This window comes from Euprymna scolopes, chromosome 5, assembly GCF_053919585.1.
Source record: "Euprymna scolopes isolate OS-2025 chromosome 5, ASM5391958v1, whole genome shotgun sequence".
In the NCBI taxonomy this organism is placed as follows: Eukaryota; Metazoa; Mollusca; class Cephalopoda; order Sepiida; family Sepiolidae; genus Euprymna; species Euprymna scolopes.
The window spans coordinates 105,090,818-105,118,119 of NC_136486.1; the positions used below are offsets into that span (position 1 = coordinate 105,090,818).

The 27,302-nt window shown below is 32.9% G+C and overlaps 1 protein-coding gene across 1 annotated transcript in view; it reads right to left on the reverse strand.

Moving 5' to 3' along the window:
• Positions 1–27,302, reverse strand: part of LOC145276618 (uncharacterized) — a 160,743-nt gene that overhangs the window by 111,946 nt on the left and 21,495 nt on the right. The window contains exons 10-26 of the mRNA XM_080127811.1: positions 26,770–26,832; positions 24,209–24,352; positions 23,762–23,908; positions 23,145–23,291; positions 22,528–22,674; positions 21,881–22,021; positions 20,554–20,616; positions 18,177–18,264; positions 17,623–17,693; positions 16,712–16,817; positions 15,568–15,665; positions 14,365–14,485; positions 11,131–11,228; positions 9,924–10,044; positions 4,438–4,593; positions 3,030–3,584; positions 2,351–2,575 (exon numbers count right to left, since the gene is read on the reverse strand). Of these exons, the coding sequence (XP_079983937.1) occupies positions 4,466–4,593; positions 9,924–10,044; positions 11,131–11,228; positions 14,365–14,485; positions 15,568–15,665; positions 16,712–16,817; positions 17,623–17,693; positions 18,177–18,264; positions 20,554–20,616; positions 21,881–22,021; positions 22,528–22,674; positions 23,145–23,291; positions 23,762–23,908; positions 24,209–24,352; positions 26,770–26,832 (1,683 nt within the window). The 3' untranslated portion in view covers positions 2,351–2,575; positions 3,030–3,584; positions 4,438–4,465. The remainder of the gene's footprint in view (positions 1–2,350; positions 2,576–3,029; positions 3,585–4,437; positions 4,594–9,923; positions 10,045–11,130; positions 11,229–14,364; positions 14,486–15,567; positions 15,666–16,711; positions 16,818–17,622; positions 17,694–18,176; positions 18,265–20,553; positions 20,617–21,880; positions 22,022–22,527; positions 22,675–23,144; positions 23,292–23,761; positions 23,909–24,208; positions 24,353–26,769; positions 26,833–27,302) is intronic.

Here is a 27,302-nt window from a genome sequence, read left to right on the forward strand (position 1 = left end):
GAGTCTCAATATGATTGTTATCGATCAGTATTAATCTACTGCACATTACTCATGAAATGAATATAAAGCCTTCCACAGACTGCCAGCCAGGAGGTGCTAAGTTCAAATCTAGTTCGCGCCACAGAAACACTTTCACTTAAGATGTTGGCAACCTTCATGTGGTTTCTCCCGTAAGTACTTGACGTATTTCGAGAAAGAATTCTGATTAGGGAAATCAACGCCAACAGTAGAATCATCTAATTCATACGAAATTAATGAATTCTTTCTTTAATTAGGAATGTTGGACAAAATAGTGTAGACATGCTGGAGTGGAAGAAGCGAAGTTCTAACTTGGGGAAAGGCAGTTTTTTGGTGACCCCTATTGGATTGGCGGAGCAACAGATAATTTATCAGCATATTATGTACATATTTACATGATAAAAATGAATGAAAATAACATTAAGAAGAGGAAATCGAATGCAACAGCAAAGAAACAAGATTAATAATCCCGTCTGGATTTTCCGACCATTTGAAGCGGCGTTTTTCTTTGTACTGAAATGGAAAAGAAAAAAATTGAAACAAAAAAGAATTAAAAAAAAAACATGTTGAGGATGGGGAAAGCATCCGTTCCATCGTTTTGAGTCCGTTAGATTGAGAATTAAACATTACAAAGAAAATGATTATTTAGGATAATTAGCGACCTTTGTGTATTTCGGCACGAGGAGGTTGGTCAGACTATCCTAGAGAGTTCTTAACTTAAATGTTACACACCAATCACCTACAAAGTTTGTATTTCTTTTTCGTGAAAGTTTGGCGAGGGGGGGAGCATAGATTGAAACTCAGATGAGCACTTGCCATGAAAAAAACGATAAAGCAGAGACAGGCTCGCAACGTCTTTTTTGTGGGAAGATATATATATATATATATATATATATATATATTATATATAAATATATATATATATATATATATATATATATATATATATATATATATATATATATATATATTATGTTACAGGGAAAAGAAAAGGTCATCCCTCAATAAGCTACGAAATCTAGTTTGAACTCCGTTCGGTTGTCCATAATGTTTTTCCTAAGTTTTATAAGGTAAACATCTGATGATGACGTGACATCTGATGATGACGTGACAGTAATAATATAATTTTGCAGACGTTTAGTTGCAATACAAAACAATATTGTAATGGCTACTTTTTAACCTTTTAAAATGTAATAAATGACCAACTGAGAAACTTGATATTTGGAACTTGGAGAATTATTTTATTGCACTATATATGTTCTGGAACATTGAGATTGGAATTTTCCAAAATTTTCTAAATTTACATAAAAAGAAATTTTTATTACGAAAATTGTATTCATGAGAAAGGTTTTACAATCAATTACGATTGGTATAAAATGGGTACGTTTCAAGTTAATGATTAACCTACGTTTGTAAACTAATATATACTTATAATATATATATTCAATAAAGTTATTCGAAATTGCCGCAATTAATTAAGCCCAATATCAATGGATTTACCCTTTAAGAGCATATATGATTTTATTAAAGATTCAAAGTCGAAGCAACAAAACAATATGAATGTGAATTTTGTGATACTTCTGTGACTTTGGAATGTTTTATAGCGTTATATATATATGTATATATATATATGTATATATATATATATATATATATATATATATATATATATATATATAGGGAAAGAGAGAAAGAGGAAGAGGGCACAAGATAAACGAATAAGTACTTGAGAGGAATAGCTTATGATAAAAAACGAATATTTTAATATCTAGTGTGAAATTGAACATGAAAATAAATAGATTTATTTGTCGTTTAAGCAAATATGAACATATTAAGGTGTGTGAAGGTGGCAGGTGTCACTGCTGTGGAACTTGTACTTGAAGAATTGAGAGGTTGAGATGGAAATCGATTTGTTGGCATATGCATTGCATGCCAACTCATTTGAGCTGCGAAGAAACTTTTGATCTCTTTACCGACAGAAGTGGATGGAAGGAGTGAGAGAAACTTAATAAAAAGAGAGAAGAAAAAGCGAGAGAGAATAATTATACAAAGAGATATAAGGAAAACAAGTTAGAGAGACAGAAAAAGCAAACGTTTTTTAGGTAGATAGATTTAGGTGTTATAATAAAACTTCAGGGAGAGAGAATGAGAGAGAGAGAGAGATGGGAAAAGGAAGAGATGTAGACAAGTGATGAGAAAAAAGAGAGGCTGAAAGTCTCTTAAGAATAGTAAGAGAGATTGTGAAAAATAGAGATAGAGAGAGGCAGTCTGAAGATGAAGATAAATAAAACTTGGCGAGCTGAAATTAAATTGAGAAAGTTTTAAATCTTACCTTCGATGTTACGTGTTTGTGATATAAGAAGAGCTGATAGTGGCCAAATACAAACACGCCCGGCGTAGTGACTGTGGGTGGGTTGTTGTGTTGTAAGTGATGATGTCATTTAGAAAGATGATGTGATTTAGGAAGATGATGATGTCGTTGAGGAAGGTAGTGATGTAATCGAAGAATTTGATGATGTACATGAAAATGAACTGGATGTCGGTCATTCTATCGGAGCTGAAAGAAAATATGGGAAAAAGTAGTAAAATAAATAGAGACAAAAAGTTGGCGAGTGAAAAAAAAACTATGAAAATACAGATCAGAAAGGGAGAAAGACAGTAGGAGAAGGAGAGATAGATAGATAGATAGATAGATAGAGAGAGAGAGAGAGAGAGAGAGAGAGAGAGAGAGAGAGAGAGAGAGAGAGAGAGATAGAGAGACTAGTTGTAAAGATAGATGACGCGCACGCAAGAGAAAGGAAGTACCGCCCAAGCGAAATGGCTTATGATAGAAAATTAACATTCTAGTGTTATGTTAAAGATTGAAATAAAAATGGAAGTTTGTTGTTTTAGGAAATAATTCGTGAAACAAGTAAGAGAGACAATGAGAAAATTGAGATAAAGAGAGACAATCCGCCGATAGAAATGGAGAGAGAAAAAAAGAATAAATGTCAGAACTATTTCAATCTCACCTGCTGATGAAAGATTTGCAACATTTGGTGTTCGTGATGTTGACGCTGATGGTGTGCATGATTGTGGTGAAGAGTTTATTGATCGTCTCGCGACTGTGAACATTCTTCTATATAAATATTTGATATTTTTAATTTTTAATGACGGTTTTAATAGAAGGACATGGCATCAAATTATTCGCTGCTCTCAAAATAACTTAAATATTTAAAGAAACCAATTTTCATGTATTAATCTTAATCAACTTTTAAAAATGGCTATAGATTACAGTAAAAATTTATGGAATAATTAGTTTACGTTTTACTCTTCCAGACACTATTTTTTCTATGTATCTACTTTATTTTGGATGAGTATATTATCGATTATATGTGTTTGATATCTTTAATTCTATTAGCAGATCGTAGTAGAATATTACTGTATTACAATTGTATTAAGTGATGTTGAAGATGAAGAAGTTATGTTCGTTGGTTGTCCAGCGGAATTGATAGTGACAGGTGGTAGTGGTGGTGGAGGTGGAATCCATTGATTTAATGATGTGTGTGGAAACGAATTTGGTAGAGCTGAAAGAAAATTAAGATCTGTTTAGCAATAAAATACGTAGAGAAAAACTAGTTCAATGTGTAAAAGAAACTATCGATAAAAAATCAAAGAAAGAATCAATCAGGATTCTTAATAATAATATTAATCAGTATTCTTAATAATAATATTAATCAGGATTCTTAATAATGATATTAATATAAACAGAAACAATAAAGAAAAAAAAAGCTAATAAAAAGACAACCCCCCCCCAAAAAAAAACAAAAACAAAAAAAAAACAAAAAAAAAAAACGCTGTATTGTGAGGGGGAAATATTTCGGCCTGAGATGGAAACTTGTGTAAGAGAAAACCAGGGAGAAAACAAACTAGCTATAGAAACTTGCCCGAAAGCAAAAAGCTAGCGAGAAAGAGGAAGAGAGAAAGAAACTCGTGAATAAGAGATAATTAGAACACACACACACACACACACACACACACACACACACACACACATATATTGTAGACGCTTTTAAAAGTCAGTTATGCAAGTGCTTAGTCTGCGATAAGTTAAATTTCGTTTTTGATTTTTTTTCAGAGAATTTAATCAACATATAAATTTGAACGTTGACCTCCAGATATAGCGGGAGATGTTTGTGTTGTATTGCCAAAGATAAACGCACTCGGAAGTTGAGGAGCAGAATGTGCCACGATTGTAGAATATGGGTTTGGCATATCCAAGGGTGTTGGTTCAACTACGGCTTCTGACCAATCCATTTGAGGTGTAAAAACGAATAAGAGAGTATATCGATAGATAGATAGATAGATAGATAGATAGAAAAACAGAAAGAGGGTGGGAGATAGAAACTATTAGAAAAGAAAGAGAATATAAATATGAACCTTGAAATCCAGATATAGCGGGAGATGTTTATGGGGTATTGCCAAATATGAACGAATCCGGAAATGGAGGTGCAGAAGGTTCCTCGATTGAAGAATATGGGGTTGGCATATCCAAGGGTGTTGGTGCAAATACGTCTTCTGAGCAATCCATTTGAGCTGAAAGATAATTACGAAAAAATAAATATAGTAATGTCTTAAACATTTGACAGAAATAGAAAAACTAGAGAAGAAAAAAGAGAAACAAACCAATGGTAGAGAGCGCTAAACAAGCGAGGGAGACATAAACGATCACATTTTAAAGTTAGGAAGAGAGAGAATAGCTCGTGCACTCGAGAGAAAAGAGGAGAGTGTGATTAAAAGAAACCAGTAAGAGAGAGAGAGAGAGAGAGAGAGAGAGAGAGAGAGAGAGAGAGAGAGAGAGAGAGAGAGAGAGAGAGAGAGAGAGAGAGAGAGAGATATTTTTGTACAAGAAAGAACGAATAAAAGAATATATTGAGGGATATACAGAGAGGAAACAGAGGGCGGGAGATAAAAACTGTTGGAAAAGAGAGGGACAGGCAGATGAATTAAAACGAAGACAAATAAAGTAACATAGATGGAGAGAAAGCAAGAGATAGGGAATGGAGAACGAGGGAGAGAAGAACAAATTAATAGAGAAGAAGATAGATAGATAGATAGAAAGAGAGAGAGAGAGAGAAGGAAAGAGAGAGAGAGAGAGAGAGAGAAAGAGAGAGAGAGAGAGAGAGAGAGAGAGAGAGAGAGAGAGAGAGAGAGAGAGAGAGCAATATAAGATGTATGCCAAACAATAAAATATAGAAGAAGAGTCGGACAAATAGGGCGATGAAAAGAAACTAATTGTAAAAAGATAGAGACAAAGAGGTAGATAAGTGAATGAGTGACGGATAAATATATATATATATAGAGAGAGAGAGAGAGAAAAAAGATTAAGAGAGAGAGAGAGAGAGAGAGAGAGAGAGGGTGGAGAGAAGGGGGAAAGATACACACACTACTGCGTGTTTACTCTGATGAAAGAACGTTGTAAGACTCATTTTCTCTACGCAAGCCGCCGTCCTCCGGTTGAGGAAAAAACAGCATTGAAGGCGGTTCTATTCTCCGTTGGTGAAGCGATATTAAATATAGTTGGTGACACAGGGAACTGTATTCGAAATGCTGTCATACGAAAATAAAAAATATATTTCTTTTTAATTTGAGGCATGAAACAATTAATTTTTTGTCTGTGGAAAATTTGGTGTCTCCTTATGAAGTATAGAAATTTGGTGTCTCCTTATGAACTAAAAAAAGTACCAAAATCGCGTTCAATTGCGAAAAAAACTCCCTCAAAACAATAAAGATGGTGGGCTTCATAGTAACATTTTAGAAATACTTATAAGAGATACTATTTGATTACTCATTATTACGGTTGATGAGTTTTTCTGCTGGCGTTAGATTTGAGGAAGACCATGTTGTAGAACCTAAGTAAGCAGTACCAAGTTAATGTCTTTCACATATGAGAAGTTCTTTGTCTTTACTTAGGCGATTGATGATTTACATTTGCTCAAGATAACAACAATTATTATGATACATTCGGTATTAATTAGTCTGTACTTAGATGAAGACGACCGCTCTCTATCTTCACGTCTAATATTTAGAGAGAGAGAGAGAGAGAGAGAGAGAGAGAGAGAGAGAGAGAGAGAGAGAGAGAGAGAAATGAGACATAGAGGATGAGAGAGAGAGAAAGGGGGAGCACAAATCACATTCCGTTTATCCCTCTAATCATTCACAATTTTTAAAAAGCACACATTAAATGAACACATCTTAAGCATCGAAATTTTAATAAACTGTTTATTTCAAAGAAGTTCTCATATGTTAAAGATATTACTATGGTACTTCTTTACTGCAGTCTATGACATCGTCATGTTTTATTCCTTTTCACAAACTTAGTTGGTGATCAAATTTTGTCATCCAATTGATGCTTTTGAATTCGTCATCATTCAAGTTACAATCTTAATTTTTCCTTCTAATAAACCTCGATCTTTTAAAACAGTTTAAAAAGACTACAAATCTATTGACTTCTACGATCGTTCACTGTTCGTCCTTGTAGAGTCGTTGTCGATTAACTAAGTGTTTCTCGTGTCTACTTTGTATATTAAGTGCCAATTGCAATGCAAGTCGACGCAAATAGCAAAGCTCAAAGAGAAACATTTGGAAAATTGTTTAGAAAAAGTGGCAAACTTACCGCATTGTAACGTGCATCGAATATGTAGGGATGGGATGGTATGATAACAGGAGGTATATTATTGAGGGATATCTCGCTATCGTACCAATCCATTTCTCCTCAAAATTATTTGCAAATTAAAAATTGAATATCTCTTTAATGGATGCAATAAAAGGACGAAAAAGATAGAGAAAATAATTACCCTGGAGAGAAACTTGAGTGGTTGCGCGATAAAGAAAAATGGGGAGTGATGAATGAGTATGAAAATGAAGGAAATTTACACGCGAAAAATATCGAGAGAATAATAAAAAAAAGTTAACGTAAAGAAAAAGAGAGATCGGGAAAAGAGACAGAAAGTGAGAGAATGAGATATTAATAGATATAGAGGGTGGAACACACACACACACACACACACACACACACACACACACACACACACACACACACACACATATATATAGTCCTGGTCCAAATTATAAGACCACTTAGAAAGTAAGCGTTTACGCATATTATCGAATTTTTAATCAAACAAATGGTTGAAACCATTGCCAAAAGGGAAAATATGAAATCTGCTTCATTTGAAACCTTAACCCTGATCTAATAATTATTTAAAAAAAAAAAAACATTTTCACCTGGACCAAATGGTAAGACTACTGATAATTTATCTAACAAAAGGCAATTATAAATTACTAAAAAGGGTCTCAGTATTTAGTATAGCCTCCATTATTATGAGTTACTTCAATAATTCTCTTCGGCATGCTTGCGACTAAGTTTTTTTTATCAGTTGCGAAGGAATTTTATCCCATGTACTGAAAACTGAATCAGAAAGTTCCTCTATCGAATCATACTCGGTTCCACCTTCTTTTGCCATCCATCCCCAAAGATTTTCAATGGGATTGAGGTCCGGAAAACATGCTGGATGATGTAACAGTTCTATATTATTTGAAGAAAAGTATTCTCGTGCTTGCCGAGAAGTGTATATCGCAGCGTTGTCTTGCTGGAAAATCCAATTTCTTCCACACAGAAATGGACCTTCAGTCCTGATAGAAGCATTTTCAAGCATTGAAATGTTCTTCAATGATGTTTGCCAGCATTTCACTACTTGCAACTTTAGGGTCCCAGCTGACGAGAAAGCACCCCAGATCATTAAAGACCCTCCTCCACTATGCCGAGTTGAAAAAGTCTCTTTGGGCAAATTTTTATCATGTCAATAGTGTTGAAATCAATCTGGACCATCTCATCGGAGAAAATTACATTTTTCCACTTCTTTTCATCCCAAGTCTGGTATTTGGCGGCATATTTAAGTCGGTTAGTTTTGTGCTGTTCAAGAAGACGTGGTTTCTGCAGTCGCTTTAAATGATTGAAACCCTTCATTTTCAGATACCTTCTGATTGATTTAGGACTACATTCTGCTGCTGTTTGGCTTTTCAATCGACTTGAGCCTATACTGGAGTTTTTTTAAACTTCTTCTGATACGGCGATCCAGTGATGTTTTTTTTTTGTCGACCTGTACACTTCTTGTGTCCATATTGATCTGGATCTCTTAAAAAATTTGTGATGACCGTTTTGCTACGATTCACTTGCAATGGATCTATGGGAGAGTCCACCCCTATTAAGCTCAAAGATCCTTCCTCTCTCAAACTCTGATAATGGTTTCCCTTTTGCCATTTATAATTTAGTAAAATGTATTTGATCCACTAACAAGTTGCTTTTAGTAACATAGAAAGATTGTCGTATTCATTTTTTCAAAACTAGCCGATTTTATTAAAGTGGTATTATCATTTTGAACAGGTGAAAATGTTTGTTTTTTAAAAAATAATCATTAGATCAGGGTTAAGGTTTCCAATGAAGCAGATTGAATTTTTTCCATTATATTTTGCCTTTTGGCAATGGTTTCAACCATTTGTTTGATTAAAAATTCGATAATATGCGTAAACGCTTACTTTCTTAAGTGGTCTTATGATTTTGACCAGGACTGTATAGGAAGAAAAAGTGTGAGAAAGAGAGTAGGAGAGAGAAAGAGGCATCAGATGTAGGCCAAACGATAAAAATGGAAAGAATGGGACAAATAGAGCTATAGAAAAAAACCCTTCGGTAAATGAGAGAGAGAGAGACAAAGAAATAGATAAGTGGAGGAAATAGTGACACGGATGAACTTGAACGTTGACCTCCAGATATAGCGAGAGATGTTTGTGTTGTATTGCCAAAGATAAACGCACCGGAAGTTGAGAAGCAGAATGTTCCACGATTGTAGAATATGGGTTTGGCATATCCAAGGGTGTTGGTGTAACTACGTCTTCTGACCAATCCATTTGAGGTGTAAAAACGAATAAGAGGTTATATCGAGAAATAGATGGATAGATAGATAAATAGATAGATAGACAAACATACAGAAAGATACACAGATAGACAGGTGGACAGATAGATAGATAGATAGAAAACAGAAAGAGGGCGGGAGAAAGAAACTATTTAAAAAAAAAGAGACAGGTAGAATATTAAAAATGAAGAAAAAAAATATAACTAGATGAATAGAGAGGAAGGAAAACAAGGGAGAGAGGGATAGGTAAATAAGGAAGAATAGAGAGCGAGATTTATAGATAGTGATAATGTTAGATTGAGAAAGAGAGAGAGAGAATGAGAGAGAGAGAGAGGGAAGGAGAGAAAGATGTAGAAATAGAAGATTTCTGTACATCAATAAAAATAGAAACATGCAAAATAATTATCTGAACAGATATAAAAAAAAGAAAAAGAAAAAAAAACACGCACACACAATTGAGACACAGAAAAAGCAAGACAAACAAAGAAATATAGATGGAGAGAAAGTAAGAGATAGGGAATTGAGAACGAGGGAGAGGACAGATAAATAGAGAAGAAGAAAGGGAGAGATTATAGATAGATAGTTAGATAGATAGATAGATAGATAGTTAGAGAGATATAAAGAGAGAGAAAGAGAGGGAGAGAAAGAGAGAGAGAGAGAGAGAGAGAGAGAGAGAGAGCAATATAATATGTATGCCAAACAATAAAATATAGAAGAAGAGTCGGACAAATAGGGCGATGAAAAGAAACTAATTGTAAAAAGATAGAAACAAAGAGCTAGATAAGTGATTGAGTGACGGATATATATATATATATATATATATATATATATATATATATATATATATATATATATAGAGAGAGAGAGAGAGAGAGAGGGGGGGGATGACAGAAGGGGGAAAGATACACACACTACCGCATGTTTACTCTGATGAAAGAACGTTATCAGACTTACTTTCTCTACGCAAGCCGCCGTCCTCCGGTTGAGGAAAAAACAGCATTGAAGGCGGTTCTATTCTCCGTTGGTGAGGCGATCTTAAATATAGTTGGTCACATAGGGAACTGTATTCGAAATGCTGTGATACGAAAATGAAAAACATATTACTTTTTAATTTGAGGCATGAAACAATTAATTTTTTGTCTGTGGAAACTTTGGTGTCTCCTTATGAAGTATAAAAATTTAGTGTCTGTTTATGAAGAATAAAACTTTGGTGTCTCCTTATGAACTATAAAAAGTACCAAAATCGCGTTAAATTGCGAAAAAAAAAAAACTCCCTCTAAAACAATAAAGGCGGTGGGCTCCATAGTAACATTTTAGAAATACTTATAAGAGATACAATTTGATTACTCAATATTACGGTTGATGAGTTTTTGCTGGCGTTGGATTTGAGGAAGACCATGTTGTAGAACCTAGGTAAGCAGTACCAAGTTAATGTCTTTCACATATGGGAAGTTCTTAATCTTTACTTAGGTGATTGATGATTTACATTTACTCAAGATAACAACAATTATTATGATGCATTCGGTATTAATTAGTCTGTACGTAGATGAAGACGACCGCTCTCTATCTTAAAGTCTAATATTCAGAGAGAGAGAGAGAGAGAGATAGAGAGAGAGAGGGAGAGAGAGAGAAATGAGACATAGAGGATGAGAGAGAGAGAAAGGGGGAGCACAAATCACATTCCGTTTATCCCACTAATCATTCACAATTTTTAAAAAGCACACATTAAATGAACACATCTTAAGCATCGAAATTTTAATAAACTGTTTATTTCAAAGAAGTTCTCATATGTTAAAGATATTACTATGGTACTTCTTTACTGCAGTCTATGACATCGTCATGTTTTATTCCTTTTCACAAACTTAGTTGGTGATCAAATTTTGTCATCCAATTGATGATTTTGAATTCGTCATCATTCAAGTTACAATCTTAATTTTTCCTTCTAATAAACCTCGATCTTTTAAAACAGTTTAAAAAGACTACAAATCTATTGACTTCTACGATCGTTCACTGTTCGTCCTTGTAGAGTAGTTGTCGATTAACTAAGTGTTTCTCGTGTCTATTTTGTATATTAAGTGCCAATTGCAATGCAAAACGAAGCAAATAGCAAAGCTCAAAGAGAAACATTTGGAAAATTGTTTAGAAAAAGTGGCAAACTTACCGCATTGTAACGTGCATCGAATATGCAGGGATGCGATGGATAGATGACAGGAGGTATATTATTGAGGGATATATCGCTATCGTACCAATCCATCTCACCTGAAAAATTATTTGCAAATTAAAAATTGAATATCTCTTTAATGGATGCAATAAAAGGACGAAAAAGATAGAGAAAATAATTACCCTGGAGAGAAACTTGAGTGGTTGCGCGATAAAGAAAAATGGGGAGTAATGAATGAGTATGAAAATGAAGGAAATTTACACGCGAAAAATATCGAGAGAATAATAAAAAAAAGTTAACGTAAAGAAAAAGAGAGATCGGGAAAAGAGACAGAAAGTGAGAGAATGAGATATTAATAGATATAGAGGGTGGAATACACACACACACACACACACACACACACACACACACACACACACACACACACAGTCCTGGTCCAAATTATAAGACCACTTAGAAAGTAAGCGTTTACGCATATTATCGAATTTTTAATCAAACAAATGGTTGAAACCATTGCCAAAAGGGAAAATATGAAATCTGCTTCATTTGAAACCTTAACCCTGATCTAATAATTATTAAAAAAAAAAAAACATTTTCACCTGGACCAAATGGTAAGACTACTGATAATTTATCTAACAAAAGGCAATTATAAATTACTAAAAAGGGTCTCAGTATTTAGTATAGCCCCCATTATTACGAATTACTTCAATAATTCTCTTCGGCATGCTTGCGACTAAGTTTTTTTTATCAGTTGCGAAGGAATTTTATCCCATGTACTGAAAACTGAATCAGAAAGTTCCTCTATCGAATCATACTGGGTTCCATCTTCTTTTGCCATCTATCCCATAAGATTTTCAATGGGATTGAGGTCCGGAGAACATGCTGGATGATGTAACAGTTCTATATTATTTGAAGAAAAGTATTCTCGTGCTTGCCGAGAAGTGTATATCGCAGCGTTGTCTTGCTGGAAAATCCAATTTCTTCCACACAGACGTGGACTTTCAGTCCTGATAGAAGCATTTTCAAGCATTGAAATGTTCTTCAATGATGTTTGCCGGCATTTCACTACTTGCAACTTTAGGGTCCCAGCTGACGAGAAAGCACCCCAGATCATTAAAGACCCTCCTCCACTATGCCGAGTTGAAAAAGTCTCTTTGGGCAAATTTTTATCATGTCAATAGTGTTGAAATCAATCTGGACCATCTCATCGGAGAAAATTACATTTTTCCACTTCTTATCATCCCAAGTCTGGTATTTGGCGGCATATTTAAGTCGGTTAGTTTTGTGCTGTTCAAGAAGACGTGGTTTCTGCAGTCGCTTTAAATGATTGAAACCCTTCATTTTCAGATACCTTCTGATTGATTTAGGACTACATTCTGCTGCTGTTTGGCTTTTCAATCGACTTGAGCCTATACTGGAGTTTTTTTAAAACTTTTTCTGATACGGCGATCCAGTGATGGTTTTTTTTTGTCGACCTGTACACTTCTTGTGTCCATATTGATCTGGATCTCTTAAAAAATTTGTGATGACCGTTTTGCTACGATTTACTTCGCTTGCAATGGATCTATGGGAGAGTCCACCCCTATTAAGCTCAAAGATCCTTCCTCTCTCAAACTCTGATAATGGTTTCCCTTTTGCCATTTATAATTTAGTAAGGTGTTTTTTATCCACTAACAAGTTGCTTTTAGTAACATAGAAAGATTGTCGTATTCATTTTTTCAAAACTAGCCGATTTTATTAAAGTGGTCTTATCATTTTGAACAGGTGAAAATGTTTGTTTTTTTAAAAATAATTATTAGATCAGGGTTAAGGTTTCCAATGAAGCAGATTGAATTTTTTCCATTATATTTTGCCTTTTGGCAATGGTTTCAACCATTTGTTTGATTAAAAATTCGATAATATGCGTAAACGCTTACTTTCTTAAGTGGTCTTATGATTTTGACCAGGACTGTATAGGGAGAAAAAGAGTGAGAAAAAGAGTAGGAGAGAGAAAGAGACATCAGATGTAGGCCAAACGATAAAAATGGAAAGAATGGGACAAATAGAGCTATAGAAAAAAACCCTTCGGTAAATGAGGGAGAGAAAAAGAAATAGATAAGTGGAGGAAATAGTGACACGGATGAACTTGAACGTTGACCTCCAGATATAGCGAGAGAAGTTTGTGTTGTATTGCCAAAGATAAACGCACCGGAAGTTGAGAAGCAGAATGTTCCACGATTGTAGAATATGGGTTTGGCATATCCAAGGGTGTTGGTGTAACTACGTCTTCTGACCAATCCATTTGAGGTGTAAAAACGAATAAGAGGTTATATCGAGAAATAGATGGATAGATAGATAAATAGATAGATAGACAAACATACAGAAAGATACACAGATAGACAGATAGAAAACAGAAAGAGGGCGGGAGAAAGAAACTATTTTAAAAGAAAGAGACAGGTAGCACATTAAAAATGAAGAAAAAAAAAGATAAATAGATGAATAGAGAGGAAGGAAATCAAGGGAGAGAGGGATAGATTAATACGGAAGAATAGAGAGCGAGATTTATAGATAGTGATAATGTTAGACTGAGAAAGAGAGAGAGATAGAGAGTGAGAGAGAGAGGGAATGAGAGAGAGATTTAGAAATAGAAGATTTCTGTACATCAATAAAATAGAGACATGCAAAATAATTATCTGAACAGATATAAAAAAAGAGAAAAAGAAAAAAAAACACGCACACACAATTGAGACACAGAAAAAGCAAGACAAACAAAGAAATATAGATGGAGAGAAAGTAAGAGATAGGGAATTGAGAATGAGGGAGAGGACAGATAAATAGAGAAGAAGATACGGAGAGATTAGAGATAGATAGTTAGATAGATAGTTAGATAGATAGATAGAGAGATATAAAGAGAGAGAGAGAGAGAGTGAGAAAGAGAGAGAGAGAGAGAGAGAGAGAGAGATAGAGATAGAGAGAGCAATATAATATGTATGCCAAACAATAAAATATAGAAGAAGAGTCGGACAAATAGGGCGATGAAAAGAAACTAATTGTAAAAAGATAGAGACAAAGAGGTAGATAAGTGAATGAGTGACGGATAAATATATATATATATATATATATATATATATAGAGAGAGAGACAGACAGATTAAGAGAGAGAGAGAGAGAGAAAGAGAGAGAGGGTGGAGAGAAGGGGGAAAGATACACACACTACTGCAGGTTTACTCTGATGAAAGAACGTTGTCAGACTCACTTTCTCTACGCAAGCCGCCGTCCTCCGGTTGAGGAAAAAACAGCATTGAAGGCGGTTCTATTCTCCGTTGGTGAGGCGATCTTAAATATAGTTGGTCACATAGGGAACTGTATTCGAAATGCTGTGATACGAAAATGAAAAACATATTTCTTTTTAATTTGAGGCATGAAACAATTAATTTTTTGTCTGTGGAAACTTTGGTGTCTCCTTATGAAGTATAAAAATTTGGTGTCTCCTTATGAAGTATAAAACTTTGGTGTCTCTTTATGAAGAATAAAACTTTGGTGTCTCCTTATGAACTATAAAAAGTACCAAAATCGCGTTAAATTGCGAAAAAAAAATCTCTCAAAACAATAAAGACGGTGGGCTTCATAGTAACATTTTAGAAATACTTATAAGAGATACAATTTGATTACTCATTATTACGGTTGATGAGTTTTTGCTGGTGTTAGATTTGAGGACGACCATGTAGTAGAATCTAGGTAAGCAGTACCAAGTTAATGTCTTTCACATATGGGAAGTTCTTTGTCTTTACTGAGATGATTGATGACTTTATATTTACTGTGAAGATGACCGCTCTCTATCTTCACATCGAATATTCAGAGAGAGAGAGAGAGAGAGAGAGAGAGAGAGAGAGAGGGAGAGAGAGAGAGAGAGAGAAATTAGACATAGAGGATGAGAGAGAGAGAAAGGGGGAGCACAAATCACATTCCGTTTATCCCTCTGATCATTCACAATTTTGAAAAAGCACACATTAAATGAACACATCTTAAGCATCGAAATTTTAATAAACTGTTTATTTCAAAGAAGTTCTCATATGTTAAAGATATTACTATGGTACTTCTTTACTGCAGTCTATGACATAGTCATGTTTTATTCCTTTTCACAAACTTAGTTGGTGATCGAATTTTGTCTTCCAATTGATGATTTTGAATCCTTTAATAACATTCGTCATCATTCAAGTCACAATCTTAATTTTTCCTTCTAATAAAGATCGATCTTTTAAAACAGTTTTAAAAGACTACAAATCTATTGACTTCTACGATCGTTCACTGTTCGTCCTTGTAGAGTCGTTGTCGATTTACTAAGTGTTTCTCGTGTCTATTTTGTATATTAAGTGCCAATTGCAATGCAAAACGAAGCAAATAGCAAAGCTCAAAGGGAAACACTTGGAAAATTGTTTAGAAAAAGTGGCAAACTTACTGCATTGTAACGTGCATCGAATATGCAGGGATGCGATGGATAGATGACAGGAGGTATATCATTGAGGGATATTTCACTATCGTACCAATCCATCTCACCTGAAAAATTATTTGCAAATTAAAAATTGAATATCTCTTTAATGGATGCAATAAATGACGAAAAAGATAGAGAAAATAATTACCCTGGAGAGAAACTTGCGTGGTTGCGCGATAAAGAAAAATGGGGAGTGATGAATGAGTATGAAAATGAAGGAAATTTACACGCGAAAAATATCGAGAGAATAAAAAAAAGTTAACGTAGAGAAAAAGAGAGATCGGGAAAAGAGACAGAAAGTGAGAGAATGAGATATTAATAGATATAGTGGGTGGAATAGGGAGAAAGAGAGAAAGAGAAAAAGAGTAGGAGAGAGAAAGAGCTATAAGATGTAGGCCAAACGATAAAAATGGATAAAATGGGACAAATAGAGCTATAGAAAGAAACCCTTCGGTAAATGACAGAGAGAGAGAGAGAGAGAGAGAGAGAGAGAGAGAGAGAGAGAGAGAGAGAGAGAGGCAGAGTGATAGAGAGAGAGAGACAAAGAAATAGATAAGTGGAGGAAGTAGTGACAAGGATATATATATATATATATATATATATATATATATATATATATATATATATATGTAATGCCTTTTTTTGTGAAAAATTAGTTGTCACATTATAAAATATAAAATGTACTAAGATCGCATTTAATTGTAAAAAAATCCCATAACAATAGTGATGATAGGTTTGATAGTAACATTATAGAAATACTTAGAAAATACAATTTAATTATTAATTACTAGCGCAGGGGGGGGGGTACACCCGGCTTTGCCCGGGCGTAAAAGACGCCTAAATATGATATAATAACGATTTTTCTTCAATTTTGACCCATTTTTGACGCCTTAGGAACGGTTCGTAGAGATAGATAGATAGATAGATAGATAGATAGATAGATAAAGTGTGTGTGTGTGTGTGTGTGTGTGTGTGTGTGTGAGAGAGAGAGAGAGAGAGAGAGAGAGAGAGAGAGAGAGACTAAGCTAGAGAAAAAAAGGGGCGAGAGGAGAAGGGAAACTACAGACACTACTGCGAATTAACATTGATGCAAGAACGTTGTCAGACTCACTTTCGTTACGATAACTTGTGTATTCTGGCTGTGGATGGAATGGCATTAATGGCAGTTCGATGTTATTTCTCAAATGATAGTAATAAAAATATCTGCGTTCAGAAGCCTGCAATACGACAATAAAAAAAAACACATTTCACTTTAATTTGAGGCATGAATAATTAATTCTTTTTCATTTAGAAAATTGTGTGTCTCATAAAAAGTATAAAAAAAGTACCAAAATCGTGTTAAATTGTGAGATGGTAAGCTTCAAACTAACATTATAGAAATTCTTATAAGAGATACAATTTGATTACTCCTTATTACGGTTGATAAGTGTTTGCTTACATTATATTTAAGTGTGGAACCTAGGTAAGCAGTACCAAGATAATGTCTTTCACAGATGGAGAGTTCTTTGCCTTTACTGAGGTGATTGACGACTTTACATTTATCCTAGATTACAAACAATTACTTATAACACATTGGATAGTGATTGCTCTGTACGGTGATGAAGATGACGATCTCTATTTCCACGTTGAATATTCAGAGAGAGGGAGACAGAGAGAGAGAGAGAGAGAGAGAGAGAGAGAGAGAGAGAGGGGGAGGGGGTTATTGACAATTTTGAAAACGCACACATTAAATTAACACATCCGAAGTATCGGAATTTCGATGAACAGTTTATTTCCAAGAACTTTTCATCCGTTAAAGACATTATCATGGAACTTCTTCACTGCAGTTGGGTTCAATTTTTCTTCGGTGACTTCTATGACCGTTCACAGTTCATCCTTGTAGCTGCTTGTCATTTAACCAAAACTGTGTCTTTGTGTTTCTCGAATACTTTGAATATTAAGTGCAGATTGCGATGCAAGACAGAGCAAATAAAAAAAAGTCCAAAAGGAAACATTTTAAGAAGTGTTTAGAAACAAACTTACCGATATATAGGCTTGTGAATATTCAAGTATGGATATATTATAAGACTGTTCCCCTGAGCAATCCATATGACCTGAAAAATTATTTGCAAACTATCTCTTTAAAGAATGCTATAAAAGAACGAAAAAGATAGAGGAAAATACGTGCCTGTGAAAGAACTTGCATGATTGTGGTATAAGAAAGGTGGAGAATAACGAATGAGTATGAAAATAGACACAAGTGAGGAAAATACGTGAAAGATGAAGAAACTTATGACAACCAGAGAGATATATACATGGTAGGGAGAAATAGAACTTAACACACGAGAGAGAGGGAAACTATCGACAAGGAAGACTAAGAGAGAGAAAGACAGACAGACTTATGTACGAGAGAGAGAGAGAGAGAGAGAGAGAGAGAGAGAGAGAGAGAGAGAGAGAGAGAGAGAGAGGAACACACAAAGCGGAAGAATATGATACTGGTCTATTACACTGGCGAATGATAGATCAGACAAATTATCGAGATAGAGAGAGAGAGAGAGAGGTAAAGAGAAACAGGTGAGAAAAGTTCAAAGTCTCACTTTCGATACGAGAGCCATTCTCAAATGAAGGTTGTGGAGTATAGGCCAGGTTTCCATCCTCCGCAGGAGAAGAGGTGTTGCAATCCTGCTATAAAAAGAAATCCATATTTTATCTTTAGACTTGAATGAAGTAATCAGTTTCTCAGAAAATATTGTTAGAAAATTATCAAAATGCAGTTTTACTATGATGAAAATTGCAGCAACAACAATTGCTGAAGTTGGCATTTCTTTTAAGCAAAAGTTCTTTTCTATCAAAAGAAAAAAAAAAAACAGTAATTGTCAAAAACAATTAACGTCTACCGAGCAAACAACACTAATACTGATGGTTTGTACAAAGTGAATGACCGTGGATGTAGTTTTGGTATCTCAACCTTGTCAAAGTAGAGTATCTATGTATAATTCTATACGAAATGTTGAACACAGCCATTTATTTACTGCACTGAGGAGGGGGCGGGAACTGTTCCTTCAGCCATGACTGGGTAAAAGACTTAAGTGATCCATAATTATATACTTAATATCGCCTTCAAAGAAGATTGAAACTTTAACCCCCTAAAACTGCTGTAAATTATAACTTATCATAAGTTATTAATAGGGCTATGACAACAGCATATTCTTTTCATTGTTTTGACTCTCGAGTATATATCAGTTTATATCTTATATGTTTTTAGATAGAGTGATGTGGTTCTCGATTGATTAACTGTATCTAACTGTGCTGAATATATATTCGAGGGTCAAAACAATGATAAGAATATTCTCTTGTCATATCCCTACTTATTAATTATATCAGATACGCTACCTGTTCACAAACTACCAATCATCATCTAAAAAGTTTCCAAACAAACAAAAAATGTTTAAAAGAAAATAAGAAAATTTACTGCACTTGATGGGGAACATTGGAATGTTATGTTAGATGCGACAATGACAGATGTGTTATCTACTTTAGCCTGTGCAGTATCATTTTTAGGGGTTCACTCTACTCAGGTGTGTATGTAAAATATCAAAATTACTTGTATAGGAGCAGATAATATATGCTTTATTTTTTATTACCGTTTTATCTGTTTAGTTACATATGTTTCGGATGTTGGACCATGTTTACGATCCAACAGCCTCGTCAGACCGCATATATATATATATATATATATATATATATATATATATATATATATATATATATATATATATATATATATATATATATATACTCGGGTTTTTTTTATATTCAAAAGTAATGGACTAATGAATTCGACGAGGTTGTTAGATAGTGCTCAATAAAAAGAGCTGATAGATTATTCATTGAACTTTTGAATAGTCAAGTCGCTGCCTGATGATATCTGTTGTTTGATTGAAACAAGTGGCTATTTGTAGCAGCGGGATGTGAGCATGTTTATAAACATTATTTTCTTCCTGTGCAGAGATATTCCCGGTTGCATCCCTGCTTGTACTCGGTAATAGTTCCTAACAAATGTGGAAAACGGTAACAAATTTATCTTAAACAATCTGTAAGGTTATTTTAACTTGGTGTCGAAAAACAGATTTTATTATTAGTGGAAATCATTAGAATTTTAACTTCAGGTTTTATTTACATAAGAGAAAGATTTTATCGTTTTTGAGTTCGATTATGACTGATTAATTTAGATTTTGATTTGAAAGTTGCATTTTATTACGTAGACCTTTGGTTGATTATGAAACACACACACACACACATATATATATATATATATATATATATATATATATATATATATATATATGTATATATATAAAAGTGAACGTGTCTGTGTGTGTGTGTGTGTGTAAATTTCCCTACGCAATAACTCTGTCAATTTTAAGTCTACAGACTCGATATTTGATAGACAGGGTACTGAGATTTGGGAAAACCTTTGTGATCAGTTTTCGGCCAGAAATTTGACTGTTAAGGGATCAAAGTTCAACGATATGACTTTTGAGAACTCTACCTAACTTCTCTTACAATTTTGGGTCTAAACACTGAAAACTTTAGATATAGGTTCCTTAGACATGGATCTAACTTAATAACTTGATTTGAGGCCAAAACAATAAATGTTCAGGGGTCATAATAGTGGTCTAATTAAAAAAAGATCCAACGCGGATAACTGTTATAGCTTAATTTTCATAAGTAGATTTTCACCACTTGCTATATATATATATCCGTAGAGAATGAGATTGGTGCATGAACAAATTGTTGACGTGCATCAATCTCTTTAAAAATATTACTTAATATAATTCAAAGTTACATGTAGGGGCATTATATTATATTAACATTTAATTTTTACATTTATCACCAATTATGTTTTTTAATGGAAAAAAGTTTGTCTGAAAACTTTGTATGAAAAAGGTGATGATATAACCAATTACTTACAGGAGTTCCTTCCTGCGCAGGAATGTTCCCGGAGGCATGAGTGCTTGTGCCAGGTAATGGCTCCTGACAAACGTAGAAAATAGGGGGAAAATTTTCTCATTAACAATCTTTAAACTTATTTTAACTTGGTGTTAAAAGCCTATTTTATTATTAGAAGAAATAATTAGAATTTTAACTACAGCTTTTATTTGCATAACAGAGAGAAAGTTTATCGTTTTAAAATTCGATGATTACTGATGATCTAATATTTTGATTCCAAAGTAGCATATTTTTTTACCTAGAACTTTGATTATAAAACTTATATAATAACCCTTTTCCTTGTCTAAGAAAGTTTATTTTATTCTGTACAATATCATAATGTTATTATTATTATTATTATTACTATCATTATTTTATGTATCTATGTAAAATGTTTTAAGGCGAATATATGTATAAATTTTCTATTTATATAAAAAAATAACAGTATAGTTACATTTCACGGCAAAACTATTTATTTTCATGCAAAATATCTTCACATGTTTCACAGATCTGGCTAGTTTTGTAGAAACAAACGGTTATTATTATTATTATTATTATTATTATTATTATTATTATTATTATTATTATTATTATTATTATTATTATTATTATTGTTTTTACCTGTTCTTTATTTGCATATACTCTTCAGAAAAAATAAAAATACTTTGATCAAATAGAAAAAAATGCATGACAATATAATGCTGAAAGAAATATAAAAGGTGATAGAAAACTCAACATCGTATCTTTTTCCCCGGACATCATATTTGTTCATATTATTATTGAAACATGAACGAAGAGTCAATTCATTTTTGTTTACCAATATAATCATGCAGGCAATTACTTGATTTCATTTTCAATTTACACATGACGTACAGAATGTCAGTCATTTATGTCCATTGTCTAGTAGTTAGGTGTTCATATCTGATAGAAATTGGAAAAACAAATCGAACTTAAACTGAAAGACCATTCTTAAAATAAATAAAAAAAATCCATTTAAAATCTTATTCAAATGTTGCATTTTATTACCTAGAACTTTAATTAATTATAAAATTTATTGATATTTGTATATATTACTATCTATTTATAATCATTTTCTTTGTCTAAGAAAAGTTTCACTTATTTATACAATATATTATTGATATTGTTAATAATAATATTGTCATCATGATATTATTGATATTGTTAATAATAATATTGTCATCATGATATTTTGTATCTACATAAAAGGTTGTACAGCGATGTAAAACTATTTTGATAACAAGACAAATTAATGTGTGTGAAGATGGTGAAGGTATGATCAAGTGCTTACAGGAACCGTCTCCTCCTTTCTTTGTCGTTTATGTTCCTGGTCTGTCTTACTCACCTCCAGTCTCCGATTTCCTGATGTTGCTGTATCGGCAGGTGGACTGGAGGGAGTCCCGATGTTGGGAGACGTGGCTGTTGATGTAATCTGGCGTACATAAAAAAACATGTTTAAAATTTTAATAGAGATTTTCTTTAAAAGTTATAAACAGGTTAAAAACATTTTATTACAAGTCAACAAATTCTAAAAATTGTGACTTTTGATCTAGATTATTTGCACAAATTTGAAGGGATGTATATTTTCCCTATGAAATTGAAATAGAGAGAACCTCTGTGGCAAAGATGGATATGACTTGGTAGAGAGAGAGAGAGAGAGAGAGAGAGAGAGAGAGAGAGAGAGAGAGAGAGAGAGAGAATATATATATATACGTATGTGTCTGTGTGTATATGTATATATATTAATAAGTATATATAATATTTTTCTTTGTCTAAGAAATTTGTAATTATTGGAACCATATAATGTTATTGTTAATAATAATATTGTTATCATTATTTTTGTATCGACATTAAAAAATTTATAATGATATATAATTATTTTGTGCAAAAGACAAGCTCATCCGTCTGATTATGGTGAAAATATGATTAATTACTTACAGGGTTCATCTTCTCTATTTTGTGACGTTTATCTTCGCGATCTCTCGTTAACTCCTCCGGTCTCCGCTTTCTCAATGTTATTTTTCTGCCGGCAGATGGGGCGAGAGTCACAGCGGAGGTAGACGTGCTTGGACCAGGTAATGGTTCCTACCAAACGTGAAAACAAAGTAAAAAATTTATCAGGAACAATCTGTAAGGTTGTTTTAACTTGGTGTCGAAAAACAGATTTTATTATTAGTGGAAATCATAAGAATTTAAACTTAAGGTTTTATTTGCATTAGAGAAAAAGTTTATCGTTTTTGAGTTCGATTATGACTGATTGATTTAGATTTGGATTCGAAAAAAGGCATTTTATTACATTGATCTTTGATTAATTATATATATATGTATACGTATGTGTCTCTGTGTGTATGTATATATATTAATAAGTATATATACTATTTTTCTTTGTCTAAGAAATTTGTAATTATTGGAACCATATAATGTTATTGTTAATAATAATATTGTTATCATTATTTTTGTATCGACATAAAAGAATTTATAATGATATATAATTATTTTGTGCAAAAGACAAGCTCATCCGTCTGAATATGGTGAAGATATGATTAATTACTTACAGGGTTCATCTTCTCTAATTTGTGACGTTTATCTTCGCGATCTCTCGTTAACTCCTCCGGTCTCGGCTTTCTCAATGTTATTTTTCTGCCGGCAGATGGGGCGGGAGTCACAGCGGAGGTAGACGTGCTTGGACCAGGTAATGGTTCCTACCAAACGTGAAAACAAAGTAAAAAATTTATCAGGAACAATCTGTAAGGTTGTTTTAACTTGGTGTCGAAAAACAGATTTTATTATTAGTGGAAATCATAAGAATTTAAACTTAAGGTTTTATTTGCATTAGAGAAAAAGTTTATCGTTTTTGAGTTCGATTATGACTGATTGATTTAGATTTGGATTCGAAAAAAGGCATTTTATTACATTGATCTTTGATTAATTATATATATATGTATACGTATGTGTCTCTGTGTGTATGTATATATATTAATAAGTATATATACTATTTTTCTTTGTCTAAGAAATTTGTAATTATTGGAACCATATAATGTTATTGTTAATAATAATATTGTTATCATTATTTTTGTATCGACATAAAAAAATTTATAATGATATATAATTATTTTGTGCAAAAGACAAGCTTATCCGTGTGAATATGGTGAAGATATGATTAATTACTTACAGGGTTCATCTTCTCTATTTTCTGACGTTTATCTTCGCGATCTCTCGTTAACTCCTCCGGTCTCCGCTTTCTCAATGTTATTTTTCTGCCGGCAGATGGGGCGGGAGTCACAGCGGTGGTAGACGTGCTTGGACCAGGTAATGGTTCCTAAAAAACGTGAAAACAAAGTAAAAAATTTATCAGGAACAATCTGTAAGGTTGTTTTAACTTGGTGTCGAAAAACAGATTTTATTATTAGTGGAAATCATAAGAATTTAAACTTAAGGTTTTATTTGCATTAGAGAAAAAGTTTATCGTTTTACAGTTCGATTATGACTGATGATTTAAAATTTAGCAATTATAGTATTAGTAATTATAGTATTAGTATTATAGTAATCTATTAATATGTTTAATAATAATATTGTAAATATCGTTTGTATTGACATAAAAGTATGATCAAATACTTACAGGATTCATCTCCTCGTGTCTGTACCTTTTCTGCTCGCGATCCGTCTTTCTCTCCTCCAATGCTCGCTTTCGAGATGCTATTCTTCTGTTGGCAGATAGGTCGGAGGGAGTTGTGGGTGTGGAAGACGTGGCTGTTGATTGAATCTGGCGTACATGAAAAAAAAGTTGTTTAAAGTTTTAACAGAGATTATGTTTAAAGGTTATAAACAGGTAAGGAAACGTTTTATTATAATTACCAAATTCTAATCTTTGTGATTTTTTGATCGAGAGTATCAGTAAAAATTTGAATGGATGTATATTTTCCCTATAAAATCAAAAAATAGAGCACCTCTTTGGCAAAGCTGTACTTTTTGAGCCATATAGTAAAATCAAACATTTTTAGCGTCAATTGATTTATTATTTACCAATATAATAATGCAGAGATTTACTTGATTTCATTTTCAATTTACACATGACGTACAGAATGTCAGTCATTGATGTCTATTGTCCCGTAATGGTGGATTCAAATCGGATAGAAATTATAAAAAACATTTTATTTCCTAGAACTTTGATTATATATGTGTACTAGCAGGAGTGTCCGGCGTTGCTCGGGTGTTTGGAGGTGTATGCTGTGCAAAAAAAGCAAAAAAAAAAAAAAAAAAAATGGTTATTTTTTTTAAAACTTTGACCCCTATTATGACCCCTTAAAATTTATAGTTTCGGCTCAAATCACTTTATTAAGTTAGATCCAGGTTCAAGGAACCTATATCTAAAATTTCAAGTGTCTAGACCCAAAATTGTCGGAGGAGTTTGGTAGAGTTCTTAAAGGTCAAATCGTTGAATTCTGGCTGACACCCGATTTTCCCAAATCTCAGTACCCGGTATTTCAAATTTCGAGTCTATAGACTAAAAATTGACAGAGTTATTGCGTAGGGAAATGTACACAGACAGACAGACACACAGACAGACAGACAGACACGTTCACTTTTATAGATATATAGATATATTAATATGTGTATGTAATCATTTTCTTTGTCTAAGAAAGTTGTACTTATCTCTACAATATATTATTATTGTTTATAATGATATTTACATCTTTATCTTTCGTATCTACTAAAAAGGTTATATGTAGCGATATAAAAACATATGTATCAACTTTCAATCCAGGTATACATATTTATTTTTCATGCAAGACATCTCTTCAAGCATGTTAAAATATCTGTACATTTTTTATAAATCCGCTTTGTTATGCAGAAAACAAACGGGTCATATTATACCATCTATTTCATGCATATACTCTTCAGACGAACAAGAAATTATTTGCTTAGTTAAGACAATTAAATGACGCAAGAAGAACAAAAAGTTCAAAGAGGACTCAACATCGTGTATTTGTTCCCGCAGCCAATTTTTCATATTCATGTCCAGACAATCTTAATAATTCTAAGTAAATACGTGAAAGAAGTTCAAAGTTCCTTTGCTTTTAATCTAACGAAAGAGAATAAATGAATCAGGTTTTTTTGCTGAAAATTCCAAATCTAATTTTTTATTGAGATAACTTTGTTTCGGGATTTGTATGAAAATATGTAAAATAATAGATGGTAGAGACGTATCCCCCCCACACACATACACATACATATATACATACATACATACATATATATATATATATATATATATATATATATATATATATATATACTTGTACTAGTAAATAGAAGAAAGATGCTCAACGTTCTCTTGAATTAACAGAATATGGGAGTTTTTAGAAAAGACAAGTGAATCCGTATGAAGTAGTTGAAGATATGATCAATTCCTTAGAGATTCATCGTCTCGGATAAGAATCGTTTCCTTTTCCGATCCGAGGTTGTCATTTTCAATACGCGCTTTCAAGATGCTGTGTGTGTGTATGTGTGTGTGTGTGTGTGTGTGTGTGTGTGTGAGAGAGAGAGAGAGAGAGAAAGAGAGAGAGAGAGAGAGAAATCACCTCTTTAGCAAACCTGTACTTTTAGGGCTATTTGATCACATTTACAATGAGCTTTTATTTATACATGTCGTACAGAATGTCAGTCATTTGTGTCCATTGTACAAGCATGCCAGATTTAAATAAGATAGAAATAAAAAAAAAAATGATCTTGAACTAAAAAAAAAATCTTCAAATATAAAAATTTAATTTCAAATCTAATGTTCTTCAATAACGATCTTTGAAATTATGCTGTTATTTTATATTTCATTACTATTGGAAAATATTCGTATTTAAACGATACTACATGTCATGATAGGATTCCAACGCGGATAACTGTAATAGCTTAATTGTCATAAATAGATTTTCACCACTTGCTATATATATATATATATATATATATATATATATATATATATATGTAGAGAATGAGATTGGTTCATGAAAAATTGTTGACGCGCATCTCTTTAAAACATATTACTTAATATAATTCAAAGTTAGATGTAGGGGCATTATATTATATTAACATTTAATGTGTATGTTTATCACCAATTATGTTTTTTATGAAAAAAGTTTGCCTGAACGTTGTATGAGAAAGGTGATGATATGACCAATTACTTACAGGAGTTCCTTCCTGCGCAGGAATGTTCCCGGAAGCATGCGCGCTTGTACCAGGTAATGGCTCCTAACAAACGTAGAAAAGAGGGGGAAATTTTCTCATTAACAATCTTTAAATTTATTTTAACTTGGCGTTAAAAGCCTATTTTATTATTAGAAGAAATAATTAGAATTTTAACTACAGCTTTTATTTGCATAACAGAGAGAAAGTTTATCGTTTTAAAATTAGATTATGACTGATGATGTAACATTTTTATTTCAAAAGAGCATTTTTTTACCTAGAACTTTGATGGCCTTACATTGATTATAAAACTTATATAATAATCATTTTTCTTATCTAGGAAAGTTGATTTTTTTCTGTACAATATCATAATGTTGATACTATTATTATTACTATCATTATTCTATGTATCTATGTAAAATGTTTTAAGGCGAATATATGTATAAATTTTCTATTTATATAAAAGAATAACAGTATAGTTACACTTCACGGTAAAAATATTTATTTTCATGCAAAATATCTTTACATGTTTTACA